This window comes from Puma concolor, chromosome C2, assembly GCF_028749965.1.
Source record: "Puma concolor isolate L17-30 chromosome C2, mPumCon1.1.hap2, whole genome shotgun sequence".
In the NCBI taxonomy this organism is placed as follows: domain Eukaryota; kingdom Metazoa; phylum Chordata; class Mammalia; order Carnivora; family Felidae; genus Puma; species Puma concolor.
In genome coordinates this window covers 85,342,520-85,369,483 of record NC_141675.1, presented here as the reverse complement: position 1 = coordinate 85,369,483, position 26,964 = coordinate 85,342,520, and the positions used below count along the sequence as shown (strand labels likewise).

General features: G+C 51.6%; 1 protein-coding gene and 2 long non-coding RNA genes across 3 annotated transcripts; 1 reads left to right on the top strand and 2 right to left on the bottom strand.

The window, feature by feature from the left end:
* Positions 1-486: 486 nt before the first annotated feature.
* Positions 487-2,315, bottom strand: LOC147577377 (uncharacterized). The gene is made up of 2 exons (XR_015255810.1): positions 2,077-2,315; positions 487-740 (listed from the first exon to the last, which is right to left on the bottom strand). It is a non-coding gene; the product is annotated as an uncharacterized LOC147577377 (long non-coding RNA).
* Positions 2,316-5,651: 3,336 nt separating this feature from the next.
* HES1 (hes family bHLH transcription factor 1) lies at positions 5,652-8,225 on the bottom strand. Its single transcript, XM_086675027.1, has 4 exons — positions 7,822-8,225; positions 7,590-7,685; positions 7,237-7,324; positions 5,652-6,576 (listed from the first exon to the last, which is right to left on the bottom strand). The coding sequence occupies exons 1-4, from the start codon at positions 7,927-7,929 to the stop codon at positions 6,026-6,028; spliced, it is 843 nt and encodes a 280-aa protein (XP_086531153.1). The 5' UTR covers positions 7,930-8,225; the 3' UTR covers positions 5,652-6,025.
* A 1,079-nt stretch (positions 8,226-9,304) lies between these two features.
* Positions 9,305-21,615, top strand: LOC147577375 (uncharacterized). The gene is made up of 3 exons (XR_015240218.1): positions 9,305-9,364; positions 13,118-13,183; positions 20,945-21,615. It is a non-coding gene; the product is annotated as an uncharacterized LOC147577375 (long non-coding RNA).
* The last annotated feature ends 5,349 nt before the right edge of the window (positions 21,616-26,964 follow it).

The following is a 26,964-nucleotide window of genomic DNA, read 5'->3' as shown; positions in this document are numbered from 1 at the left end:
ATTTATAGTACTCTACTGTATTTATTAAAAAAAAAAATCCACATATAAGTGGATCTGCTCAGTTCAAGCCTGAGTTGTTCAAGGCTCAACTATAGTATAATTTTGCAAGATTCATGTTTAACCTGTTTGGGAGAATACATTCTTTAAATGACTTTAATGCATTAGTTTTAGGAGAGCAAGTGCTTTTGTAAACTATGAATTCAGACTCACTACAAGGATTTGCAAAGTTTACTGCTCTCCCTATTGGATATTTAAAATTCAGACTTTTCACTAATTCAGACTGACATTCTTGTTTAAGGAGACTAATTCAGTAAGTTTATTTAATTCAGCAAATGTACTAGTGGAAAAATTCTAGCCAGTTAGGGAACTATGTTTCCTAAATGGAAGGAGTCCTGATAAACAACAGATCACATTCTTTTTTTTTTTTTCCCCCAGAAAAGAAGTGGGCAAGTGAGAAGGATGGGAAGCGAGTTTTTAGCATCAAGAGGGAATGTGGTGGTATTTTTAATTCTTGTTACTCTGTTTTCCCAGGAAGATGACAAGATATTACAGTAAAGGATGGGGTCTTAGGAGCAGGTATGTGACCAAATCCTGTCAGATGCAGTCTTCCTCTGATGTGCCACACAGTGAATGCGACTCTCGATCCCATGGTCGGTCTCCAGAAACTAACGTGTGGCCCACTTGCTTACAACAGTGGAAATACAATGCGCGTCTATTTGAGTTTGCTTCCATGTCTTTAACTGCAGATGAAAACACTTGGTTATAAAATCGTCCCACGCCTTGGTCAAAAGTTTTGAAATATGCCTGATAAAGGTTCTTACAGCCACAGAGCGTGTGTCAAAATGCTGAGGAAAGAGAAGCACAGACCGGGGAGTTGAGAAGGATCTTAGAGACTTCCGGTCTAACCTTCTCACCTTATCAGGGAGGAAACCGAAGCCCAGAGACTCAAGGGGACATGCTCAGCATTTCACGGGTAAGGGCCACTTTGGAACCAGTTCCTTGACCACATCAAGGTGATTGTGCTCATTCAGAAGATATTAGTATCATAAAATGATTAATCTTGAAATTAACCACTTGACAACCACTTTTCTTAGGTGGAATTTGATAGTTATCTACTGTGCCGGCAATGTCTGTGGTCACAAAAATTCACAGATTAATTCTAATTTGGAGGACCAACAATGTACCTGCTAAGACAAGTACCCTTCTTTTGTACCACCAGTGCATACTACCCCACTTTGATGGCACTTAACACAGAGCAATTATTATTATTATTATTCATTTTTTTTTTACTAGTTTGTCTCGACTACCAGACTGAGAGCTTTATAACTGTAGAGATCACGCCTTTCTTCTCCCTTTATTCCCATAGTGCCTGGCTCAGTAATTATTGAATGAGTACATGAAATTTGGAAACTAAGGAAGAGGCAGTGGTCCTTTCACCTGGGGCCTGGTGTAATTAAAAGCAGTCCCTGAAATCACTGGGCAAAGTCCAGATTTCGCTTGCTAGTTTGGCGAACACCCTTGCCTCACTATGGTTGCTCAGGAATCTTACTAGCTGACGTGCACGGAGGCCTCAGTGCCAAGCACCATTCTCAATGCTTTACATGCATTTATACTTATTTTATCCTCACCACCCTATGAAATACTACCCCATGAGCCCCCTGTTACAGAGGACGCTCAGAGAAGTTAATCTGCCTTGGACTTACAACCTAAGCAATCTGAAGCCAGATCATGTGCACTTAACCCCCAGGCTAGTCTGCAATAAACCAAGGACTAAAGCAGACAGCTTGGTCCTCTTTTTTTTTTTTTTACCTCTAAGCCAATTTATATATTTGCAAATTGAAATAGGACAACCATGGCATCCTTCCTGAAATTTCCCCAAACTGGACCTAAATATTTACCTATCTCTGCCTTTTCTTTCACCTTCCTATTCCTCCTTTTTCTTCCCGTTGAGCTCATCTTTCACCTCTCTGCTTCAAGTGCCAACTCCCTGCAAAACTTACCTGGTTTCCTCTCAAATCAGAATTAATCTCTCTGTTCTTAGGTGCCCTTTGTTTAAAGTTCATTTTTGGCACTTACCTCATCATCCCCGGGATGAGTCACTTGAATGTTTGTCTATCTTCCTAGCTAAACCAGAGCTCTCGGAGGGCAGGGGCTGTGTGGGGATTAGTCCTATCTTTGTAGCGCTTGCCTCGGGCCTGCTAGACACTTAGTAGGTGCTCAGGGTTTTTAGAAATGAGATATATTTTTTTTATGAGTCTAGAGTCCCTGTCTGGTGGCTCCTTCTTTTTTGGGACGCCGGTGTGAGCTGAGATGCCCTTCCCCCTTCCGCCCCCCTCCCCCCCTCCCTGCCCACTCCTGCCCTGGCTTGGCCTGACGCTTGGCAGTGCTCGGCAGGCCGCGAGGGCCTCTGGTGCCCTGACACTGGCCTCAGCCCAGTTTCCCCGTCTTCTAAATGCGGCCCGGAGCTACCGGGGGAACTGGAAAAACACTGGCAGGCCGCCCCACCCCCAGGCCCTGGCGGGGCCGGGCGGCCGCATTTCTGCGGCTAAGGCCTGCTGCTTGGGAGGCGCTGGGGCCTGGGGCGGGGGAAGCGGGGGAGGCGGCCGGGCGCGGGCGGCTGCCTGCCTGTCAGCGGGAGCGGGCGCGGGCTCGTGTGTCAGCGGCTCCCTCCTCCCTCTCCCCCTGCCGCCGCCCGCCCGCGCGCCCGCCCGCCCGCCCGCCGGGCCTCCCGGCCTCCCGCCGCCGCCGCCGCCGCCCGCTCCCCCCGCGGCCTGGCAGGTTGCCGGCTGCACAGGCGGGGGTTCGCGCCGTTCTCACGACCTCTCAGGTTGCCTGAGCTCATCTGGGAGCTATTCATTTCCTGCCAGAAAGCAGCCAGGCCTGCTAAGCAAACCACCTTGGCCGCAGGGCCGCCGGGGCTGGCCCGGCGTGGCCGCCCTGGCCTGCTCCCGCCCGGGCCGCGGGCCCCGGCGGCCTCCCTGGAACCCCCGGGCCGCCCCGGCGGGCGCGCGGCGGGGGCAGCTCGGCGGCCCATCTGGTTGCACTTAGGAGCCGAGGAGGAAGCTAGCAGCGGGTTGTTACCGGCCAAGGGGTGTGGGAAAAGTTAATTGACTTTAATGACAGGTTTCCCGGGACGGTGGTGACGATGAGGGGGTCCAGTTTAACCCCTGGGTCCCCGCTCCAGAAACACGTGGGGGTGAAATGGGGCGCGAGAAGGGGGCGCGACTCGGAGTCGCGTTTATTCACTAGAGAAGGCTCGCGTCTTGACCGGGAGAGCTCCCCTTCCAGTTCAGCGCCTTTCCCGCTCCGGATGCTGCCAGAGACCGCGGGGGGCCGGGACCCTGGAGGGTCTCCATTGAGACGATAATCGCACTGCGGCGGAGGCCGGCGGCCCGCATCCGGACGTGGAGCTTGGAGCTGGGCCTTATCTCCGGGAGCCATCGGCACTGCCCCGGGCGGCAGAGAGGGGCTGCTGGGTGTGTCTCAGGCCGTAAACTAGGCCAGGCCCCAGGGATCCGGGTAGGACGGTGGGGGGTGAGCAAGATTGCAATCGTCTTTGAAGCTTCATTCTCCCTAATCCCCAAACTACTTACTCCAGAAACAACCTGGGTGCGGGAGGGCACAAGGTCTTGGAAATAAACCCACTCACTGGACTTGGAAATGTCCCAGATAAGGGAAATGACTCATCCAAAGTGACACAGTCAATTTAGTTGTGTAGCTGCCAGAGGAGCCTGAAATTCCCATAGAGGCCTGGGTGTCCCCCTTCTGCCCATATTGTACAGGAACAAATGCCTCATCTGAGTTCCCCAAATCCGGGAAACAAGACTATCAAATTATCAGATGAACAATTATTTACTGCTTTTCCTTAAATTTGTTAATTCCCACCTCCAAGATCTTTGCATTTTTGATATTAATAAAAATTCATTTATTTCAGTCGTTCCCCTTCAGCACAGGGAAAGACAGGTTTAGTTTTAAGTTGGTGTAGAGATTGCACGTGTGTGTGTGTGTGTGTGTGACTTTTTAAAGAATATAAATGTATTTTTGTAAAAATGAGACCCTGATGTCTCCATTATTTATGTCAGGACAGTTAAGGACTTCTAGTGGGGCCGGACAGATTTGCCAAATGAAGCATTTAGGCTTGTGTTGAGTGTCTTAATAGAGCAATTGTTATTATGTTTGTGTTTAAACAAGAGGGAAATCATGGGAAAATGGTATGGTAAAGAGGAGTGTGTGTATGTGTGTGTATTCTGGGGGGTGGGTGTCGGATACCTTTCACATAAGGAGGCAAGTAGGAGCCAAATTTTACGAACTATCTTTGAAAACTTTCCCTGTGGGTCCGAAGCTGGATCGAAGGTATTTGGGTGGAAAACTGCTGTCTGCTAGATCATTCCTGTGATAGAGCGGCTCTCCACACTGGCCTGTGGGAAAGGCCAGAGCAAGGCGGGGGAGAGGTAAAGCTTTTGAAACAAGACAGAAAATCGTTGGCTTTATCTTTGTTAGGAAGGCTTCAAAGATTGATTTCTCCCGCCTCATCCTTCTCCTCCCAGAAGCAGTTCTGAAAGAAGGGGCATGAGGGGAGGCCGGCGGGAGGGGCCTGCCGGGAGGACTGGCCGGCAGTGGGGGAGGAGGGCGCGCCCGCCAGACCCACAGCGCGGCTGATGTGTCTGGTCTCGCAGGGCTCGTGGTTTTCATTTCCCCAACACCTGGATGCAGTCAAACACCTGGCCAAATCTGACAAAATCTGACAAGCCTTTGTGATGGGATTTGGAAGAAATTCCCTGCAGATCCTGGCACAGTTTAAAGCTGTCCGCTTTGAGTTAGGACTTGTTAAGGAGGGTTATGTGAGCTGAAACCCGAGACAACCCTTTTGCTTCTATCTGGAGCCCACATCTTGCCTGGAAATGGGGCATGACCAAGCGAAGGGGTCGCTTGCTGTTTGTATTAAAGGGAAGATGGCCTGTGTGCCTGCCAGAGCGGCCTCCACATGCTTTCTCTATTAGAGCCAAGCACAGAAACTTATCAAAAACATATGTCTGGTGTTAATCATCTGGACTTGGGCTCCACTTGGGAGTCTAACTAGCTGTCCCTTGGCAGAAGGAATCTGTTGACCTTCTCAGCTTGCTTGAAGAGGGTGCAGAGAGGCATTTCAAACTTTTAGAGGCTGGTACAAGGGAATGTGTAGCTGCACCTAAGTATTGCCTAATTAAACAAGCTCCAACACTAGAAGGCTGAGGCTGCCTCCATTTACATTGGGTGTCCATGTGTTTCCCAGGATAGTAGTGCTGCAGGGGTCTCTCTCAAGGTGCTGGGGGCACCCATTACTCGACTGATTAACTTCATGACTTCAGTCTGGTTCTATCTTCTTCAGAGGAGCTAGTGTGAGAACCGGGACTGAACTGCAACTAAAAAAATTCTGAAATCCTTGAGGAGATTGACCACAAATTGATTAGAGTAGCCATAATAGAGGAGTTCTTACAAATTTAGTGGAATTTAGTTCGTGGAGGGTTGGTAAGGCTTGATGGATTGTTAAAAATGTTCTTTTAAAAACAAAAGGGCCAATGACTGAATTCTCAGGTTGCGCGTAATCCAAATTCTGCCAAGAACCTTTTTTTTTTACACATATTCTGAAATAATCAGTTCTAAGACATAAAAGCCTTCACGCTTTTTTCTTTTATTATATTTTCTCAAATAAACTTCCCAAAAGGAAGATATTTTAAGAGCATTTTCAAACATCTTTGGCATCACATAAAAAAGAAATCTCGTGTAAAAAACGAAATGTCATCTGAACTTTTATAATACAAAGGCGCAATCCAATATGAACATATAAAATATATACAAATATAGTGCATGGTCAGTCACTTAATACAGCTCTCTACAAAAAAGTAACTTTTTAGAAATTAAAAAAAAACAAAGTAACCACTTAATCACAAAAGTCCTCTTCTCTCCCAGTGTCCAAGTTCCTGTTGTGTATCCCGAGGGAAGAGAGGGGGGTTGGGAGTTTAGGTGGAGGGGTGACCTGAGCCCCTCAGTTCCGCCACGGCCTCCACATGGAGTCTGCCGTGAGCGAGGGGCCGCTGGAAGGCGACACTGCGTTCGGGCCCACGGAGGTCCCACTGCTGCTGGTGTAGACTGGGATGACGGGGCCGCTGTGAGCGAAGGCCCCGTTGGGGATGAGGAAGGCAAACTGGCCGTCCGGAGCCGGCACCACCTGGAAGCCGCCGAACACCTTAGCCGCCTCTCCAGCCGGGCTGCCCAGCTTGCAGGGCGCGCCGCCGGGAGGGGGCGCCGCGCCCCCGGGGATGGGCACGAGCGGCGGTGGCGGCGCGAACGGCGCGTGCTGCGGGCCGCCGGGTCCCGGCGGGGGCGGCGGCGGCGCCTGCAAGGCGGGGTGCGGCTGCCCGGGGTAGGTCATGGCGTTGATCTGGGTCATGCAGTTGGCCAGGTGGCCGAGCAACCGGGTGCGCACCTCAGTGTTAACGCCCTCGCACGTGGACAGGAAGCGGGTCACCTCGTTCATGCACTCGCTGAAGCCGGCGCGGTACTTCCCCAGCACGCTCGGGTCTGTGCTTAGCGCGGCTGCGGGCCAGAAGGAGACAGACGGGTCACCCAATGGCCCTGGCCCCGAGGCCACCGCCTCCGCCCTGGGAGGTCCCCGCGGTGCTCCTCCCTGACCACCCGCCCGCGGAACTGCCCCCGGCTAGAGGGAGGCTGTTTAGAAAAATCGTCCACCTCTCCACACCAGCTTGGCGACCGAAACCGAGATGGTGCCTCTCCATTCCTGGTCGCTCCATTTTAACCCATACAGCCTCACATCTTCCCCCTATCCTCCGTGCGCGCGATGTGACCTTGGGCAATGCCCTCCACCACCACCTCCCCCCCCCACCCCGGCCCCGCCAACCGGGCCTCATTTCCCCTTCTGTAATAGGAAAGCGGGGAGTGCTAAACCAGATGACCCCCAGACCCGCCACGGTTCTGAGTCTTCGTCGGCACCAGCTTCCCCCACTGCCAAGCCGCTCGCCACCCTCGCCGCTACAACCTCCCTCCCTCCCTTTCCGGAACAGTAACAACTTGGAGTTGTGGCTATAAATAAGCCCCAGACCGTGGGAACGCAAGAGTGAGCCAAGGCAGTAAAATGTAGCTGAATGCCTCTCACAACCACGGGCGGAAGTCTGGAAGAAATCACCGCGGGGCGAAAGGGACGCCCGCAGAGGGGGACTCGCGGCAAGCCGCCCTCACCCGTCATCTGCGCCCGCTGCAGGTTCCGGAGGTGCTTCACTGTCATTTCCAGAATGTCCGCCTTCTCCAGCTTGGAATGTCGCGAGCTCTGCACAGAAGAGGCAAGGCAGTGAAGTGAGAGCCCCGCCAGCCGCCTCGGTGTGCTGTGGTTCCTTCCCACACACCCCCCCCCCTCCGCCCCCCCGGCCCCGGCGCCGACATCCCTAGACCCGGGAGGGGCCCGGCCCTCCCGCCTCAGGGAATGCAGTGCCAGCGAGGACGATCCCGTCAGCGAGGGGGTTTCACGTTGAGTATCTAAGAAATAGTATTTTGTTTTAATTAAAAAAAAAAAAAAGGCAGCATTGCCCACTTACATCTTTCTTAAGAGCATCCAAAATCAGTGTTTTCAGCTGGCTCAGACTTTCATTTATTCTTGCTCGTCGTCTTTTCTCCATGATAGGCTTGGATGACTGGAAAGAAATAAAAATAGAGCCCTGAGTTCCCATGGGATCTGCCATTTCACTCCGGAGTTTAAAGGAAGAAAGGAACCCCCCAACCCCGACTTAATTTCTTAGGGCTGCAGAGAGATAGTGGTACTGCCCTTACCTTTCTGTGCTCAGATGCTGTCTTTGGTTTATCCGGTGTCGTGTTGACACTGGCTGGGGTAGCAGCCACCGGGGACGAGGAATTTTTCTCCATTATATCTGCTGGCATTTTCTGTTGCTTTTTTTTTTTTTTTAATCCCTAGAGAATTTTATTTTTGGAGTCCTTCACACAAAAAATTGTTTTGTTTATGTCCCTTTCACTGGAGACTTTCACAAAACTACTGAGCAAGTGCTGAGGGTTTATTATAATATCTTATGGCTACTTGGTGACCGGTAGCGCTATTCCAGGACCAAGGAGAGAGGTAGACGGGGGATTCCACTGTTATCTGCACCAGCTCCGGATCCTGTGTGATCCCCAGGCCCTGGCGGCCTCTATATATATCTGGGACTGCACGCGAACGGCTCGTGTGAAACTTCCCAAACTTTCTTTCCCACAGTAACTTTCAGCCAATGGGAGGAGGAGACACGCGGCACCGCTCGTGGACCGCGCCCCCCCATTGGCCGCCAGGCCTTGTGCCTGGCGGCCAATGGCGCGCGCCTGAGCCCGGGGCACCGGAGGCTACAACGTCAATCAAAAGGATTTTAACCCTTTGCTATTCTCCCTGCTGGGCTTTGCTTTACAGGGGATTTTTCCGCAGGTTTTGCTCCAGTCTAGTTTATTTCTTTTGGGGCCAGCGTCTTTGCTCTTTATTTCCTTTCACATGTGTAATAGAGCTGCTTTGATACTAATAAGAAGTTCATTTGAAATATATTCTAAAAAAAGATTTAGAAGGACAGGGATAAAAGAGGAGAACTGTGCAAGGGCGTGAGTTACCGATACATCTAAGTGATTTCCCGCTCAGACTCTATACATTGGGGTAAGGAAGATAATGAAAATCGATCATGCAGAAAAAGGACAAACCCCCCCCCCCACACACACAAAAACCTTTCGCATGCAGAATAAGGAAAAAAATGCCTACCTTACACTTGCGATTTTTCAGAGCAAGGTGTTCTTTTTTTAATCCCCCACCCCACCCCCGCCCCTCATTCCTCTTCTGCAGTTGGGGCCTTGGATCCCGCGCTTCCCCAGGAAACAATCAGAATAATTTCCAACTGGGCAGAAAGGAAATGGAATTTCAAATGAAAGATGAACAAGGGGGCTTTGATGGCAAGGCCTCAGGGACGCGCGCGCGCCCTCGCCACCCTTTTCCTTTCCACCCACAGACTCTCAGCACGTTGAGGTGGCGGGCCGGGCGGCAGCTTCTCCCCTCCTTCTCGCCCGCGGGCGGCCGGGGCAGCCTCGCCACCCGGCGCGCGCGGGCCCTTTAAGAGCTACACCAGCCGAGATGCAGTTTGACATCAGCCGGCCGGCGAGGGCGCGCCTGGAGCCGGAGCACGTGCCAGGATGTTTTATTGCCGCCGCGGCTGCGGCCGGGCCGGGAGGATGTGTGTGTGCGTGCGTGTGTGAGTGTGTGTGCGCGCGCCCCGGGGGCAGGGAGGCGGGGGGCGGCGGCGGGCGGCGGAGCGCGGGGGCTGGTTCTCGGTCCCCGGGAGAAGCCAAGAAGGTAAATAGCAGCTGCTGTGCTCGAGCCTGGGAAAACCCCGCCCCCTGCGCCTGGCCGGGGCTCATTGGCGCGCGCTGCGTGTGGGGTGTGTGTGTGTGTCCGGGGGCCCCCTCCTCCGGCCCCCGCCGCGCCAGGAATCCGAGGGGGCGGCGGGCTGGGAGCCGAGCCCCGGCGCTTACCACCGCCCCCCGCCTTTCCCCGGCCAAGGTCAGCCCTTCCGGGCGGGGAGCGCACGCCCCGGGGTGGATAGTGGGGAATTATTCCAACCCCCCACTCCACCCCTGATTTCGGGCTTGGGGTTTTAATTCCGCCGAAGGCCTCGCTAGCAACAGCCCGGGGGAGGAGTGGGGGCATTCTTGTTTGCTCCTTGCCCCGGCCCTCCCTCCCTTCCCCCGCGGGGCCCCCGGCGCCCGCCGCGGTCACGAGATGCCTGACCGCACTTAGGAAGCGGCCGGGTCAGCCTCCTGCCTCCGCTCGGCGGCTGCGGTTAAAGCGGCTTCGCGCCGCCCGCCCCTTCCCTGGGTCCAGGGCGGCCGGGCAGCTCCCCCTCGCTGCGCCCGGGAGGCCGCCGGCGGGCGGCCGGGAGGAGGCGGGCGGCGCGGGCGGCTGCGTGCTGCCGGCTGGCCGGGCCGCGCGCCGGGAGGAGCCGCCGCCGCCGCCGCCGGGTGCCACGTGGCGGGCGCCGGGCCGGGAGCGCCAGGGCTCTGGCGGCGGCCTCCCTGGGGGATTTGCCGCGCGGGGCGGGCGACGCGCACTGCCCCGGCCGGCCGCCGCCACCGCCGCCTCCCGCCGTCCCGCCCGCCCGCCCGCGCGGGTCGCGGGCCCCCGCGCCCCCACCCCCTCCACCCTTCCCGCCGCCCGGGAGCTCGGCGCGCTGCTCGGGAAGCTCGGGGCAGCCCGGGAGCCCAGCATCTTGTTTGATGTCGCGCTCTCCCCGCCCTCCCAGCCCTTCTGCAGGCTTGGAGGCCGCCAGGGGCCTGGCACACATTTCTCAGACACTTCATTCCTTCCTTCCTCCGAGCTCCCCACTGAGATAATGGTGTAAACGGTTCCACCAGATCTCGTCCGGATGAGAATCAGCGGTTCCTGACTCGGGGTGACCTTGGGCGAGCCCCTCTCAGTTCTTTCATTCTGTGGCGCGCGCTCTGTGCCAGACACCGTGTTAAACCCTGGGATTACCAGGATGAGAGACACAGTGGCAGTCTGCAAGGAGTTTACAGTCAACTGGAGGCAGACGGACCCTGATTTTCTGATTGATGGCCAGGCGTGCCTCTTATATTCCTTTCTCTTCGGGCTTAGATGATGGCCTGAGAGATCAGACCCTGAAGGAAACACTAAACCACACCTATATGGGCAACAGTGTTGCTGGCCTACCCGGGGATACAGGGATGAACAAAATGTTTATTACCGTCAGGAAGTCTGCCGCCTGGAGATACTCATTAGGTGCAGCTGACCTCTGTTTCCCAGGCTCTTTCTCTGGTAGGTTCGAGAGAGACATTCATGTGTCTCGATAGAAGTAAAATGCTGTGGAGGTTTAGGATAGTTAAATTATTAATAAGTTGGGGGCATCCTGGAAAGCTTCCTGGAGGAAATGGCCTGTGCTTTGTATCTTGGAAAACAGGGAGGATTGGGGCACTGGAAATGTGAGTCATGGGGCTGGGGAGGATGGAAGTACCCATGGCATGAAAGGCCTACACTCTGGAACATGAAGTCCTTATTTGGGCATCATGGTCTGGAGTCCAGGGTGTCTGACAGGCAGGATTATAAGAAGGGACTGAAGGAGGAGGCTTGAGGCCAAGTCACAAGACCCTTAAATATCTTGCTAAAGGACTTTAGCCTTATCTTTAGACATTGGAGAACTATGAAACGCTCTTGAATGGAGAAGGGACATCAAGATTCTCCTTTAGGACGATGGCTCTAGGAAAAGTGTGGAGAGTAGATTAGAGGCAGAGAGCCCAGTGAGGAGGTTCAGGCTGGTAAAGGAGGTTCCTAAGTGACAGATGTAGACTGACACTCACCTGGAAGCACCTGCCTAGAACCAGCTCACCTGGGCGTTGACTGTACACTGTCCAGTGATCCAGGTTCAGCAGAAACCTGCCTACCCTTTCGCGCAATGTTCCCCCGCCACCTGGAGTCCAACTAAAGAGTCATTGTGACTCTGACTGAATCTATCTTCCAAGCCTCATTTCCATCTTCCAGGACAACCCTCAAGTCTGCAGCCAAGCCTTTACCTCATTGCAAGCTTGGTTTACTCACTCTTGCCCCTCAGGCGACTCTCTGGGATTTTTGTGTGTTTTCTTGCCACACTGCAGAGTGGGCTGTGCCCTATCATGTTCTGAAGAAACGGGTGAACAATGTCTCCTTTGTTGACCTGCAACCTGGCCCAATGGGACAGGACTTTCCTTTCTTATTTTAAGCAGATGGAAAGGTGGTGATGACAGAAAATTGTCTGTTGCTTTGGAAAAAAAGTGGAGTTTTCCCCGGGTATTTGCAGTGCTCTTGGTGAAAGGTGAGGAGCCTGTGAAGTTCCCCTCTTTTCTGCCATGCAGACTTCGCAGGCTCCTTAAAATGCTCTACTCAGCATCTGACTTTTAAAAACTGCATAAATACTCTGACCCAGATTCTTCCAAGGAACTAAACCCTTCCCAGGGAAGCATGTTAACCCTTTCCAGGTTCCCCCCAAATCTGTGAGAGCCAGTGACTTCCTCCACCAAATGCTGCTATGACATTGACATTGGGCCCTCATTAACTAGCTGGGTAAACCATCTCCTGTCCCTTCTAGCCTAAGAGTCTTTTTTGTCCCCGACTGTCCTCTCCTCTGGATTTGGCACCCTGAAGGTGCGTGGAGAATGTTGAATATAGTCAAGTTAAGGTCTCACTGCAGGGCCTGAAGCAGCCTCATGGGTTAAATGGTTAATCAGCAACTCTTTTATTGCCACTTTAGGAGTGCTTAGACTGGTAGGATGAGCAAATAACTTAAACACACACACACACACACACACACACTCACATTTTTTGAGAGACAGAGGGGTCAGTCAAGCAACCAGAAATTTGCCATGAATTTGTCTCTGGGCCAAACAAACAAAAAAACCCAACCCATGAAATCTCTGGCCCTCCACCCTCATGATTCAAGAAGAAAGTTTCTTTGCAAATGTACTTACATGTTATTTTTCAGTATCCTGATTTGGGGCAGGGAAAATAGGGCCAAGTTGACACTCTTTCCAGCCCTTCTCAAATGGGGACCTAAGCTCCTAAACTCAAGAAAAGACTTTGGGAATTGGAAGCCTCCTCTTAGATAGAACAGCCTTTATATTTCAGTCCTCCTCTCCAACCCCCCCCCTCCCCAAAGCAAAGGGAAAATTGAACCCTGTTCATCAACAGAGGTCACTGCTTTGATCCCACTGTGAGACCAGCAAAACACAAGGAATCCTTCCCACTGTATCATGTCGGATAAATACAACCAGGGGCCGCTCTGTTTATCCCCCTTCCCCTTTCTGGCCCACGAAGGGTGATTTTCTGTCTTACTACATCACCTGTTTGCTCTAAACCATAAAACAAATAACTGCGCCTCCAGTGAGACTCCCCTTTGTCCCTAGGTAGCAGCCTGGTTTGTGGGTTTGGTTTAAAGCTACAGAAAACACAGAGAGTGAGAGAAGAAAAAAGGTATTTTGCCTGAGGACTTGAAGCTTCCCCCCCCCCCCCACTTCGTTTTCCTCCGCTTGACTGACTTTCTCACACTCGGATTCCCTGCAGCCTGCCAGAGCCGAGGTAGCTGCCCTGCCAAGAGCTATCCTGGGAGAGCTATTGAAAGAGCCTTGAGTAAGTACACACGGGGCGGATTTCTCCTCCCCTCAGTACCTGCTCCGCACCTGTACAGGGAACAGTCCCACACATATCACCTGATCGCAGGCTTTTCAGAGACCGTGAGAAAAATAAAGCCCAGGATAGAAGAGATGTTTGTTGTCTCTCTGGAGCTGCAGCCAGCTCCCTGCGGTCTGCGTCCCAGAAACAGCACATTCCCCGCCGATTGTGCGGCGGTGCACGCGTGTTTGCCTGCGCGCGTGCCCGGTGGGGAGGGGCGGGAGGGAAGCCAGGGATCACCTGCCTGATGACTGCCTCGCTGCCTGCGTGTTCTGGCATCTGCCTGACGGGCAGTTTCATGATCCTTTACTAGAATCATTATTGTGTGGTCCTTCTAATAGATAAGGTCCATATATGCCCATCACGGCAAAATTCACAACCAGGATTTCTTACCTTAAGAAGAACCCCCTAAGCTGAACCTAAAACAATGCCCGAAATGGAATTCCGAATGAAGCCTACATGCACCTTTGGCAGTAGCTTAATATATGCTTTTTTGAATGGATGGATCAATGAATGAGTGCATGATTTCTTCCTCAGGGGAGGGTCCATAGCTTTCAGCAAAATTTCAGAGCTTCTCGTGACCCTGAAAGGCGGAGGAAACTGATCTAGACAATCTCCACTTATAAGTCTGTACCTAAGCCCAGAGAGGGCATGGGACTGGCTTAAGGGCCTACAGCAACGTATGACCAGAGTGGGGGCCAGAAGCCGGCTCAGAGGCCTTTACCACACCACAGTGCTGCGGTCCATGGGAAATTTGGGGTGGGGTTTATGGAGTTGTGATCACCAACCACCAAAGCCTGGATTTAAAGTGATTAGGGGCACCTGGGTGGCTCAGCGGGTTGGGTGTCTGACTTTGACTCATGATCTCTTGGTTCATGGGTTCGAGCCCCATGTCTGGCTGTGCCGACAGCTCAGTCCTGGAGCCTGCTTCGGATTCTGTGTCTCCCTCTCTCTGCCCCTCCCCCCGCTCATGCTCTGTCTCTCTCTCTCTGTCTCTCTCTCAAAAATAAACATTCAGAAGATTTTGAAGAAAAAAAATAGACACATTAATAAAGTGCTTTGAATTTCCAGAACCTTTTTTTTTTTTTAAGTTCTGAGACGCTAGTGCTGCTCTGCCCCCAATTTTTGCGTGGAGAAAGGGACAGGCAAGAAAGCCAAGTGTTTTTTAAGAGAAGATGATTCAGGAATGCTTGGAACAAGAGTCCTGGTTGCCATGAAGAGGCATTAGAAACAACTGCGTCTGCATTCCATCTTTGATAAAAATAAGTTGCTACTTCTGAACAAAACTGCCGGGTCGGTCTCCAGCTGGGCTGGGACCTCGAACTGCAAAGGAGGTGGAGGCGGAAAACGGAAGCTTTGGACACTGGCTAATAGCAGCCTGTAATGCTCTCTGCCCCCCACCCGCCTTGGAAAAACTTGAGTGAGCCAGTGAGAATGTGCACTTTTCCAATGGGCCCTGAAAAAGGATGGTTGCCAAGAAAGCCTTTTCCAATGGGGTGGGGGCAGGGCGCTCCAGAATGGCTCCATTCCCACATTTGGCTCCAGCCGCCTCAGCAGCAGCAGGCCCAGTAGCAGCAGTGAGGTGGGAAGGCTCTAAACGCCGCCGCTCACCTTTGCCCCCTGAGCAGGGCTGTGGTGAGGCGACCTGCAAGCCCAGAGACGAAAGAGGCGAAAGAGCGCATTCCCCAGGGGCCACAGGGATGTTAACTTGCAGTTAAAGGCTCAGACCTGCACCAGGGCTGGTGCCCGAGGGGGTCTCTGGAAGGCTCAGGAAGGCGGGGTGAAGCCTGGCCCCTTTAAACCCAGGACCTGCATTGTTTGGCTTGCTGATAGCTGCTCAAATTGTGACTTCGGATCCAATTGCTCAAAAGATAAACAACAGCAACAAAAAACTCAGCTAGCCAGGAAAACCATGTAGGTAAAACTTAGCACCTGAAAGTGATACAGTATGAGCGTATGCAACATGTTTTTAATTAAAATCTCCATCATTATTATCCTCATATCATCTCCCCCCCCCCCCCGCCCCCGCCACTTGTAGGAAAAGGGCTGGAGGAGGCAAGGGAAGGGACCCAAGAGGTGGTATAATGGAGCCCAAGAAGAAGTGACTTGCCCAAGGTTCAACGCCTCCCCAAGAGGAAATAGCAAAGCCAGAATTAGGCTCAGATTTTCTGCCCACCCACCCAGAAACCTGCCTCACTCTATCCCTATAAGAACGTTTTGAAAGGTCATCTACAGCAAATCTACAGCATTACCACCCAAGATGGATTTTCGAATCGAGAATCCGACCATGGCTGGTGAGTGATTTTTGGTAGTGTGACAGGCTGTGCCCAGCACAGAGCGTGGGTAAATCCCAGGATTGCTGCACTGGGATGCTTTCTTGGATGCAACTACCGCCCCCCGCCCCCCCCCCCCGCCCCAACCTCTGGAAGAGAAAGGATCCTGATTTCCAAGGATCTGAGTTCCAGGAGACAGGAGGCCCCGTGCAGGGTCACACAGAATAGTCCTCTTGTCTCTCAGTCAGCCAAGCCCAGCCATACGCCGTTGCTCTTTTCTTCTCATTGCCAACGTTGTCCCCTTATTTGCACCCTAAAAGGAAGATGGGGGCAGGGGAGGATATGTCTAACCCCTGAATCTGTGCTTCGTCAACACTGGGCTTTTATCCGGACCAGAGAAGATGTGATGCTAGGAATATTGTGGTGATGTTGGAGCAGGGAGACATTGAACGGCTGGCTGACGTCACATTTAGCAGAGGGAAAGGTGAGAAAAATCGTGGGTTTTCCAAGTGGCTGATAGATGGCATTTGCACGTGAAATATACATTTTCCTTTTAGAGATCAGGCTTAGGGAACGAGAAAATGGTTTAGGCAGCTGCCACGGCTGTAGCTTAAGACTGGTGGTTTCCAGCATGGTTGGGGGCCTTCCCGTCTTGTCCCCAGAGTTGGAGGTAACTGTCCCTTGCCTGACAGTTACTTGAAAGTTGACAGGGTACTGTCTAGTCCATTACAGCAATTTGTCCTCATATATGGTTTTATGATCTAGACTAGCATGATTTTGATAGGAGGCCCAGGGAGGAAGAGAAAATTCAAGCAGTCAGTGCAGGAGACATTTGGCTAGATCATGGGCTCTAAGGGGCACAGGATATAGGATATGCAAGCTTTCTAGAAAATAGTACCTCTAGGGGTACCTGGGTGTCTCAGTTGGGTAAGCCTCCGACTTCAGCTCAGGTCATGATCTCACGGCTCATGGGTTCAAGCCTTGCTTTGGGCTCTGTGCTGACAGCTCAGAGCCTGGAGCCTGCTTCCGATTCTCTGTCTCCCTCTCTGTCCCTTCCCCTCTCATGCTCTGTCTCTCTCTGTCTCTCAAAAATAAATAAACGGTTTTAAAAAAGTTAAAAAAAAAAAAAGTGCCTCTAGACATATAAGGCAGGGCAGGGAGCATAGCAGCCGGGGGAGAACCAACTTTTCTTTCTCAGCCATGGGCAAAAATAAAATTTCCAGACAATGGAACAGAAGGGAGAAGAAAGATGTCTGTCAACTTGGTATAGAATATCAGTAATCCAGAGGACACGTATGTGGGGGAAGCATGGAGGAAGTGTCCTTTCTTATGGTGGGAAGCTGGGGGAGGGGGTACGGGGAGAAGGGAGGGGAAGGAATCCCACTTAGTGAGAAGATGACTGAGCAGGTTCTGGAAAGGATGCAGCAAAAGCGATGACCATGGCCTCCCCCGGGGCTGAGGCTGAAGCTTCTTATTAGTTCAGCATCCAGTGTCTTCGGAGAGGGAAACAGGGCCTGTGAGTGAGGGCCCTGTGGACCCCTCCTACCCGCATCACTTTTCCTCAGGAGCTAGTTTGTTCTGTGCTGTCTGTATCGCTGAGCAGCACCATAAAATCCCACAGGCTGGAAGAAACAGCGGGATGGTTTGGGGGTGATGGCAGGGAACGAGGGCCATGGGGAGACTGCATCCTGCTCTGTGGTTAGTCTGAGGGTGGCGGTCCCAGAGAAGAGGTGGCTGGGTAGCTCAGAACTAAGGGGGAGGCAAGCTCCTTGAATCCTTCTAGCGCCAGGGAAAGGACCAAGGAAGGACCAAGTGTTCACCTCCATCGCCCTGACCACCGTGGGCAAGCGCCCACATGATGCGGCGCATTTGGGGGTCCCCTCAGCCCCGCCCTGTGCGAGGCACTTGTGGGATGGGGAAGAGGAACCTCTGCTTTTGCAGGAGTGGACTTCCACAGGCCAGCCTTGACTGAAATCTGGCAGGAGGCAGGGAAGGCCAGCTCTGTTGGAACACGCTGGTGTGTGGCAGGCTGGCCCGCGGAGGGCTCTTGATAAAGTCCCAGAGCGTTGCCAGCTTCTGGAGGAGGTTGTCAGGCTGTACGTGCATCAGACACACCCCCCGCTGTGGCCTTTACCTCGCTGGTCTTGCCATGTGTGTTGATGGTGGTGAGGCAGCTGGGTCAAGGATGCAAACCGTCCAGTTCCCAGTTGCCCGTTTAACTTAATTCAGTTCTGTGACTCTTTTTGAGCACCTCCCATGTGTCGGGCGCAACTCCACGCCTGTTTTGACCGTTGACTTCCATCTCTGCTGCTACTCAAATGCTGGTCATCTGCGCCGCGTGGTGAGAACCCAGGTTTCCGTCATAAAAATTTCCCCTTCGCTTCCCACATTCTTCGGGTCGATTGCTTCTCTGATTAAAAAAAATAATAAGCTATGAACCTCCTTATGGCGTCTGGCACCCTCAAATATTTGGAGAGTAAGTGCACGAATGAACTCTGACTTAGGAACACAGGTTTTCCTGGCAATTCAGTGGAACCCTCAGAGGGTCAGCATAGTTTTCCAAATTTTCCTCGGTCGCTGGATCAAAGGGGTGGGTTTATTTTGACCAGTCCCATCGGCCACCCCAGACAGCCGGGCTGTCCCCCATAGACGGCCCTACTCTGTTGCAGTCAGGTGGATTTCGGGGACTCTGCGGCTGTCCGTACTTTCCCAGGCCTATCTTTATTGATGGTGATTAAAGGCACACCACCACATGGCAATATGAAAGTACAAAGCAATTCCCAGGATAAGGTGCGTGGGAAGAAGTGAGATACTGAGCTCCCAAACCATTCTACTGTAATCACGGTCTGCCAAATCGATGTATAGTTAATCAGTAAGATTCAGGCAGGCAGGTTCCACCACCAGGCAGCAGATAGAAAGGGGGAAGAGGCTGGGAGGGGGGGTAGGGGGGGTGGAGATCACTGTTCCTCCTGGAAAACTGGGAAAGAAAATGAGGGGGAGGCCACCTGGGCAAGGAGAGTCTGGTGGGCTGTCCCACCCAGGAGGCCACAAACCGTCCCGAGGAGGGACCGCTGCTGACCTCTTCTCCGGCCCTCATGCTCTGTTCACGCCAGCCCCTCATGGAAGATTCTGGGTGACCCAGAAAGATGGAGTGACTGTGCGCAGACACACTGGGTTACATAAGTATAAATACGGTGCACAAAAACACCAGTCTTTATAGAGCACCCCAACACACCTGTTGTTTTACGATGCTGATGGTATTGATAAAGGGGGCTATAAAGTTGAGGGTGAAATGGCCTCTTATATTTAAATAGCAGCTTCCTCTGTGAACTTCAAGTGTTTTACAGCTGAGACTCGACTGCCCTGGTGATTATTTCTGTTAGGAATGTGGAACGCATATCTCTCTATATGTTCAGGGAAAACTATAGCAGTGTTGGTTACGAAGCAAAGGCTCTGGAGCCCGGCTGCCTGGGTTCGTGTTCCAGCTTGTTCGCTTTCTAGCTACGTGCCATAGCTATTCTGTACCTCAATTTACTTACCGGTTAAATGGGGAGATCGCCAGTGCTTATAGGATTGTTGTGAGGACAAGGTATATAACGTGCCTAGAACAGTGCCTGACGTATTACAAATACAGTGTAAGTTTTCAGCTGTTTTGTCACTGCTCTCTACGTATCTTTGGCATATAAGATAGGTAGCCTCCTTTCTCTGCAAAAATTCACAAGGTGTTAAGATTTCAAAGAAACTGATGGACCGCCACTGTCGTAAATGGGTCCATGAGTATTTGACAAAGCCAAAGGCTTCAGCCAGTCTTTTATGAATCACAGGCTGTGGAATCAGGAGAAACCTGAAAAAACTATCTGGCTCCTTCTCCTTTGCCAGGGAAGTGGGTCTCTATCACCCGTGTACTATGGTTATGGCTCTGTGGGCTGTAGACTTTTGGGTAGGTCTGCTTTGCATTAGTGAACTGAGCCTCAGGCCCACAGAAGGGAGAGTTCTGGAGGCAGGTAAGGGCATCAGTGTGGGCCTGGCATACAGGATGTGTGGGCTCCCCCCTCTTCCTCGGGCCCAGCTGGCCCCAGCCCCTGCCCTCCAGGCAGGAACGGGAAGGGCTGGAAGGGACATTTCGTCCACAGGAGCAGACGTGGGCAGGCCCTCCCCGGATCCGGTCATACTTACATGCGTTACAGTTGGTGGCAAGATGCATGTCTGAGGCCTGCTCCAGTGGGTTCTTGTAGAAGACCTTAGAGTCTATGGTCCCGACTGGGTCACTTTTGAGAGTGAAAGGTCGTGCTGGTAACAGTCATGGCAGGACGCCTGGCATAACCCGGGACTCGTGGCCATCCTAGTTCTGTGGTGACACATGCTCCATTGTTTATCTGTCTCTTCAGCTGTCTTTTTATCAGAGATGCTTCCTAAGAAGAAATTTTATTTAAAAAAAATTTTATTTTATTATGTTGTTTAGTATGTCTGTTTATTTATTTATTTATTTTTTCAATGTTTATTTATTTTTGGGACAGAGAGAGACAGAGCATGAACGGGGGAGGGGCAGAGAGAGAGGGAGACACAGAATCGGAAACAGGCTCCAGGCTCTGAGCCGTCAGCCCAGAGCCTGATGCGGGGCTCGAACTCACGGACCGCGAGATCGTGACCTGGCTGAAGTCGGATGCTTAACCGACTGCGCCACCCAGGCGCCCCTATGTCTGTTTATTTTTGAGAGAGAGCACCAGAGGATCAGAAGTGGGCTTTGTGCTGACAGCAGTGAACCTGATGTCAGACTTGAAAAAAAAAAATTTTTTTTAATTAAGGGGCGCCTGGGTGGCTCAGTCGGTTGAGCATCCGGCTTCGGCTCAGGTCACGATCTTGTGGTTCCTGAGTTCGAGCCCCGCGTCGGGCTCTGTGCTGACAGCTCAGAGCCTGGAGCCTGCTTCAGGTTCTGTGTCCCCCTCTTTCTCCGCCCCACCCCTGCTTGTGCTCTGTCTCTCTCTGTCTTTCAAAAATGAATCAACATAAAAAAATTTTTTTTTAATTTTTTAATTAAAAAAATTTTTTTAAAGTTTATTTATTTTGTGAGAGAGAACACGCACGTGAGCAGAGGAGGGACAGAGAGAGAGGAGGGGGAGAGAGAATCCCAAGCACACCCCGCACCACCAGCACGGAGCCAGATGCGGGGCTCGATCCCATGAACTGCAAGATCATGACCCCAGCCAAAATCAAGAGTCAGATGCTCAAATGACTGAGTCACCCAGAGGAAATATTATTTTTAACTCACTAACGTTTTAGCACTTCTATGCCTATGGAAGGTGATGCCTTCGATCTACCAATGAGGCCACTGTTGAACCTAGAGAGCCTTAGTGTATACAGGAGATGGGAGGGACAGAGGGAAGCCCCACAATGGTTGGATGGTTGCTTAAGGTATGTTTGACGGGACTTGTTTCTTCTCTCATAGAGCAGATGGGCCTGGAGCTCCCCACCTTCTGGTTTGCACTAGGTTGTGTGCTAATATGGCGATGCGACCAGGGGACTTTGCACCTGCCAAGCATGGCGGAGAACATCCATCTCCCTTGGACATGTGAATGCAAAGAAAGCAAGTGCTGTAATCTGAAATCCAGGCCATTGTTTAATGGCAGAAGGAAGACCCCAAAGGAAGGAGCTTTTTCCCACCCCAAACACTCGCCCCTTTGGTCTTGAATTTGACCGTGTTCTTTTATGGAAAACAACAACAAAACAAAACAAAAACACACAAAACTGTTTTTCTGAATAGCTCAAAGTCAAGGTTTGCTGTTTGTTATTTCCTTAAAAAAAGTCAAGAGAGAAAAGAAAATTGGGTCCCTAGCCTGAATGTTCTCCTATGTGCCTATTTAATGATTAATAACACCTTGTGGGCTATTGTTTGATGTGGCCTCTGCTGGTTTGAACAGGAGAATACTGATTCACTCTCAAGGCATTTATGAATCACAAGTGTTTACCCTGAGACAATAAATGAAAGGGGGAGATTGAAAAAAAAAACACCCAAATATGCTGAGTTCTTTGAGCAAAAACTGGAGGTAATAGTCTTTGATACCCTGTGTGGGGCCCACTGTTTTCTTTCACAGAATAAAGATGGTGTAGAATGACCAAGAGGGCGCTTTTGAGTTTTATACATTTTTTTTTTCACTTACTGATAGGGTTGAGGCAACTTTCCCCCTTATTTTCTTCCTTCCTTCCTTCCTTCCTTCCTTCCTTCCTTCCTTCCTTCCTTCCTTCCTTCCTTCCTTCCTTCCTTCCTCCCTTCTTTCTGCCCCCAAATCTAGGGTCCAGTGAAAACAGACTGTTAAATTTGCCCCTGATGACCCTTTAAATTTTTTTTAATTTTGAAATGATTTTATTTTTTTTTTTACGTGTTTAGTTATTTATTTTGAGAGAAAGAGAGCTAGAAAGCGAGCCAGGAAGGGGCAGAGAGAGAGAGGGAGAGAGAGAATCCCAAGCAGGCTCCACAGCTGTCAGCACAGAGCCCAACGCAGGGCTCGAACTCATGAACCGTGAGATCATGACCTGAGCTGAAACCAAGAGTCGGACCCTTACCCGCTGAGCCACCCAGGCGCCCCGAGATAATTTCAGACTTACAGAAGAGCTGCATCAATAGTAGGAAAGCTCTCTTATACCCTTTAACCAGCTTCCTGTCTGTTAACCATCTTCTATCGCCATGGAGCGATTATCAAAACTAAGCAGATGATCGTGGTACAACGTTGTAAACTACAGACTTCATCTCAGTATTTTTTCCTGTTAGTTTTTTCTTTTTTTCCCAGGATCCCATCCAGGATTCCACGCGCATTGAATTGTCTGGTGTCCTTATGTTTTCTTCCCTCCGTGACAGTTCTGAAGTCTTTCCTTGTTTTCCTGACGCTGGGATGAGCACCCAGCCCATGGGCTCTGTCTGATGTTATCTCACGATTATGTCAGGGAGCTGTCTTTTGCGGGGAGAAGGTCTCAGAGACGGTGTGCCCTTCCCAGGACAGCGGGGCGGGGGGCTGCATGACGTTGCTCTATTTCCCTGCTGCTGTTGACCATGATTACGAGATTAAGATGGTTTCTGCCAGGATTACCCACTGTAACACTACAATTTCCCCCTCTCTATTCTCCACATGTTTTGGGGGTAACATTTCAAGATTCTGCAAATATGCTGTTTCTGCTAATGCTTCTGCCCAGCAGATTTAGAATCTATCAAAGGGTCTTGCCTGTGGCAATTATTGCTGTAGTAATCTAATAGTGATTTGTGATTTCCCTCATTCTTTCTACATTTATTAATTGGAACGCTCTTTAAGGAGGAATTGCATGATGTTATACTGTAATAAAGCAGAAATAAGAAATCCATACTCTTGGGGCACCTGGGTGGCTCAGTCGGTCAAGTGATTTGATTTCAGCTATTGATTTCAGCTCAGGTCATGATCTCATGGTTCAAGCCCCGTGTTGGAGTCTGTGCTGACAGCAGGGAGCCTGCTTGGGATTCTCTCTCTCCCTCTCTCTCTGTGCCCCTCCCCCTGCCCCCTCTCTATCCCTGAAAATAATAAATAATCATTAAAAAAAAATCCATACTCTTTTGGAGCCTATGTCTTAGAGAAATAGACAAGCAAAATAAATTGAGTGGGTTAGATAATATATTAATAGGTGACAAGTATATTAATAGGTGAAAAATCAAGTAGGGAAGGGGGGAGGGGAAGTACTGGGAGCAGCAGGTTGAAACTGCACGGTCTTCCTCTAAGGGAAGCCCTTAGAGGCGGGACTTGAAGCAGGGGAGGGAGCCAGCTTGTGACTCTCTGGGGGAAGCTTTCTAAAGAGGAGAAACAGCAAGTGCAAAGGCTCTGGGGCAGGACCACGCCTAGCCAATGTGCTCTGGTTTGCTGGTGCAAAGTGAGCAAAATGCAAAGGGGAGAGAGGGGAGAGGAAGCAGAGATTGGCAGGCCCGATGCTGAGGACTTGAGGCCGTTCCAATGGCCTGGCTGTCGCTCCGAGGGAGACAGGAGCCATTGCGAGGTTTTGAGCAGAGGGGTCACAGAATGTGCTTCGTGCTACTTTGGCTGCCCTGTGGTAGGCAAGGGTGGAGGCAAGGGGACCACGGGTAGGAAACTCTGACTTCTATCCAGCAGGCGGCTGCATTTTGGATATAGTTTGAAGGTAGAACTACCACTGCAAAGAAGAGGCTCCCTTGTGGCCAACAGCGTCAGGCGACCTCCAGAACCCCCCGGGGTGGGTATCCTCTCCCAACCCCCGCCTTTCCCCCCCGACCCCCCGGGCCTTGAAGTGGGGCTTCAGGTACAAGTTTGAGAAGTGCGGTCTGGCACCCTGAGTCTAGGCTCTGCGGCCTCTCATAGGAGCCTTCTGTCATCCGGGTCCCCCTTCTGTCTCCCTGCCCCACACGCTCTCTCTGCCCCAGGGCCAGTCCACCACCACCCGCTCATAGTCTCCCGCCTCTCAGTGCCCTCTGCCAGTCAAGATCCTTGCCAATCAATCCTTCCACGGATTCAGCTCTGCCACCCCCTGCCCTGCCCTCTGAACACCCCCCCCACCTTGGTCCGGGACACTAGCCAGACCTGCTTCCCACGTGCAGCCGAGCCCCTGGAGACAGACACCACAAGTGCACCCGGGCCTCGGCGCCCCTTAAACACAAGCACTGGCACCAAGGGCCTCATCAGTCTGTAGCTGGTTTGGGTGGTATATGGTGTACCTTACGAACGAAACTATTCCGTCTCCCATTAATCATGTAAGTACCTGTTGCGTTATACTCCACACATATTCATATTTCTTTTAGTATAAAAATAACATATGGGGCACCTGGGTGGCTCGGTCGGACTCATGATTTTTGGCTCAGGTCATGATCCCAGGGTCCGAGATGAGCACGGAGCCGGCTTGGGACTCTCTCTTTCTCTCCCTCTGCCCCTCCCCTGCTCTCTCTCTCTCTTTCTCTCCTTCTCTCTCTCTCTCAAAAAAAAAAAAAAATGTTTCTGCCTCTCCCTCTGCCTAACCCTTCAAGTACAATTGAAATTCCAGGTTTCTTCAGACCGGGCCACTCTGTCCCCAAGGAGGGGTGCTGTAAAAAATAGTTTGGCAAGTCAGGTGAGGGGTGCAGGGAGAGGTAGACATCCCTGAGGGTTCATTTGCTGCTAAGGAGTTTCTCTTTATCTATTGATTGACTTAACTTTATTTTTTTTTTATTTAAAAAAATTTTTTTAATGTTTATTTATTTTTGAGACAGAGACAGAGCATGAACGGGGGAGGGGCAGAGAGAGAGGGAGACACAGAATCTGAAGCAGACTCCAGGCTCTGAGCCATCAGCCCAGAGCCTGACTCGGGGCTTTGAACGCACAGACGGTGAGATCATGACCTGAGCCGAAGTTGGACGCTTAACCGACTGAACCACCCAGGCGCCCGGATTGGCTTAACTTTAAAAAATGCATATGGTGGGGCACCTGGGTGGCTCAGATGGTTAAGCGCCCGACTGTGGCTCAGGTCATGATCTCTCGATTCGTGAGTTCGAGCCCCACGTCAGGCTCTGTGCTGACAGCTCAGAGCCTGGAACCTGCTTTGGATTCTGTATCTCCCTCTCTCTCTGCCCGTCCCCTACTCATGCTCTGTCTCTCTCTGTCTCTCAAAAATGAATAAATGTTTTTAAAAATGCATATGGTTAAAAACTTCTAGCAGTACAAAACGGTAGAGCATGAAAAGTAACCCTTCCGTCTGTGACCCCCACACCCCAAGCCCTGTCCCAGGGGCAATCACTCTTTTTTTTTAAATGTTTATTTATGTTTGAGAGAGAGAGAGAGAGAGAGAGCACGAGAGGGGAAGGGAAGACACAGAATCCAAAGCAGGCTCCAGGCTCTGAGCTGTCAGCACAGAGCCCGACGCGGGGCTCGAACTCATGAACCATGAGATCATGACCTGAGCTGAAGTCGGACACTTAACTGACTGAGCCACCCCGGTGCCCCCAGGGGCAGCCACTCTTACTCATCCCTTACATACCAATCCGGGCATTGCTAATGAACAGTCCGTGGCTGGTAGCCGAAAGTAATGACCGATGGAAGGTAAACTGAGGCATGGTGAAACCCAGCCCCCAGCAACGCACTTCCGAGGGTTGAAGCAGCTTCCGTGCGGCAGGGTCAGCTAACCTGACATTTTTCTTCTTGTCTTTGGTTCAGACCCCCCAAAGTGGAGTTTGCAAAGACTCCACACTCAAGTGGCATTGGGGCATTCAGCCCTATCATGTGGGGCTCTGGGTCTGTGCCCTCCCAGGGACGTTTGTTGTCACTGGGATTTCCCAGGTTGGCTGTTGTCTCTCCAGAAAAGTCAGCCAGCCCGAGGGGAGGAGCAGGGCCCAAAGCTACATCAGGAAGAAAGGCAGGTGGGAGCGGTGCTTACAGCAACGTGAGTGATGACAGTGAGGTTTCGGGGGGCTTTATCGATCGTCCTCCCTCCTCCTGTGCCTCAGAGGCTCACCTGAGAGGCAGTGTTCTCAGCTACCTTTCCCGTGGGAATTCAGCGCAGCCAACAGAACCCCTGAACTCTGCTGGGCCTCTGCCAGCAACCTTCAAGCCTCCCCCCCCAGCCCCCCAGCCCCCCCGCCGATTATAGTGACGTGATGTCATTTTTATTGAGGCAAGATTAGATTTTTTTTTTTCAGTTTTGCAAAGTGTGGTTCACATGATCTCTAGTACTTTTCCTATTGAGTGAAGACCACAGAGCTGCCAATTCCAATTTTCTTCAGCTTTTATCACTAGAAGAAGCTTAACAGAAAAAAGGCAGGGGGAGGAAGGCTGAGTGAACATATTGCCTTTGGCCCGGGCTGTTGGCGTGAGGGTGGTGGGGGACACCCGCATCGCCCACACCCTTTTGTGTCACTGGTGTAATGGGGAGATGTCAGAAGGCTGGCGTTGGACCCGGCTGCTGGGTAACACACAGCATCTACTCGCCTGCAGCGTTTTCATGCCAGAAAAGGGAAGAGAGGGCCACCTCGGGTCACTCATGGGAGCCAGGAGGGTGTTAGGATCCTGGTCCTTTGGGCGACTACCGGGTAAAACAGACATTACGAAGAACTTTTTCCTCTTACTTCTAATTTTACCAAGTCCCATCTTGGGAGGCCAGATTTCCCATTCATACATCGGTTCAGCGTGTTGACTGAGCATCTACTATGTGCCTGGCTCTGCCGCAGATATGCCACGAGTAAGGGGAAATACCTTCACTGCTTTTTGAGGAAAACTGAAGAATGCTGATGGGCATGAATCGTCGTTTTTCGGGTGCCAACTCAGCCTTCAAAATGGGTGGCATGGTGGAAAATCAATCACGGGAAAACCCGGGATCCCATCACATTTTGGGGGCGGAAAATGAGAGAATGAGGTGTGGAAGAGGAAAGGACATGCAGAGGAAATAATACATGCCTCCCACTTCACGGGAGTCTTAAAGTAGAGGCAACATTTACGTATTACCACCACTGACCGG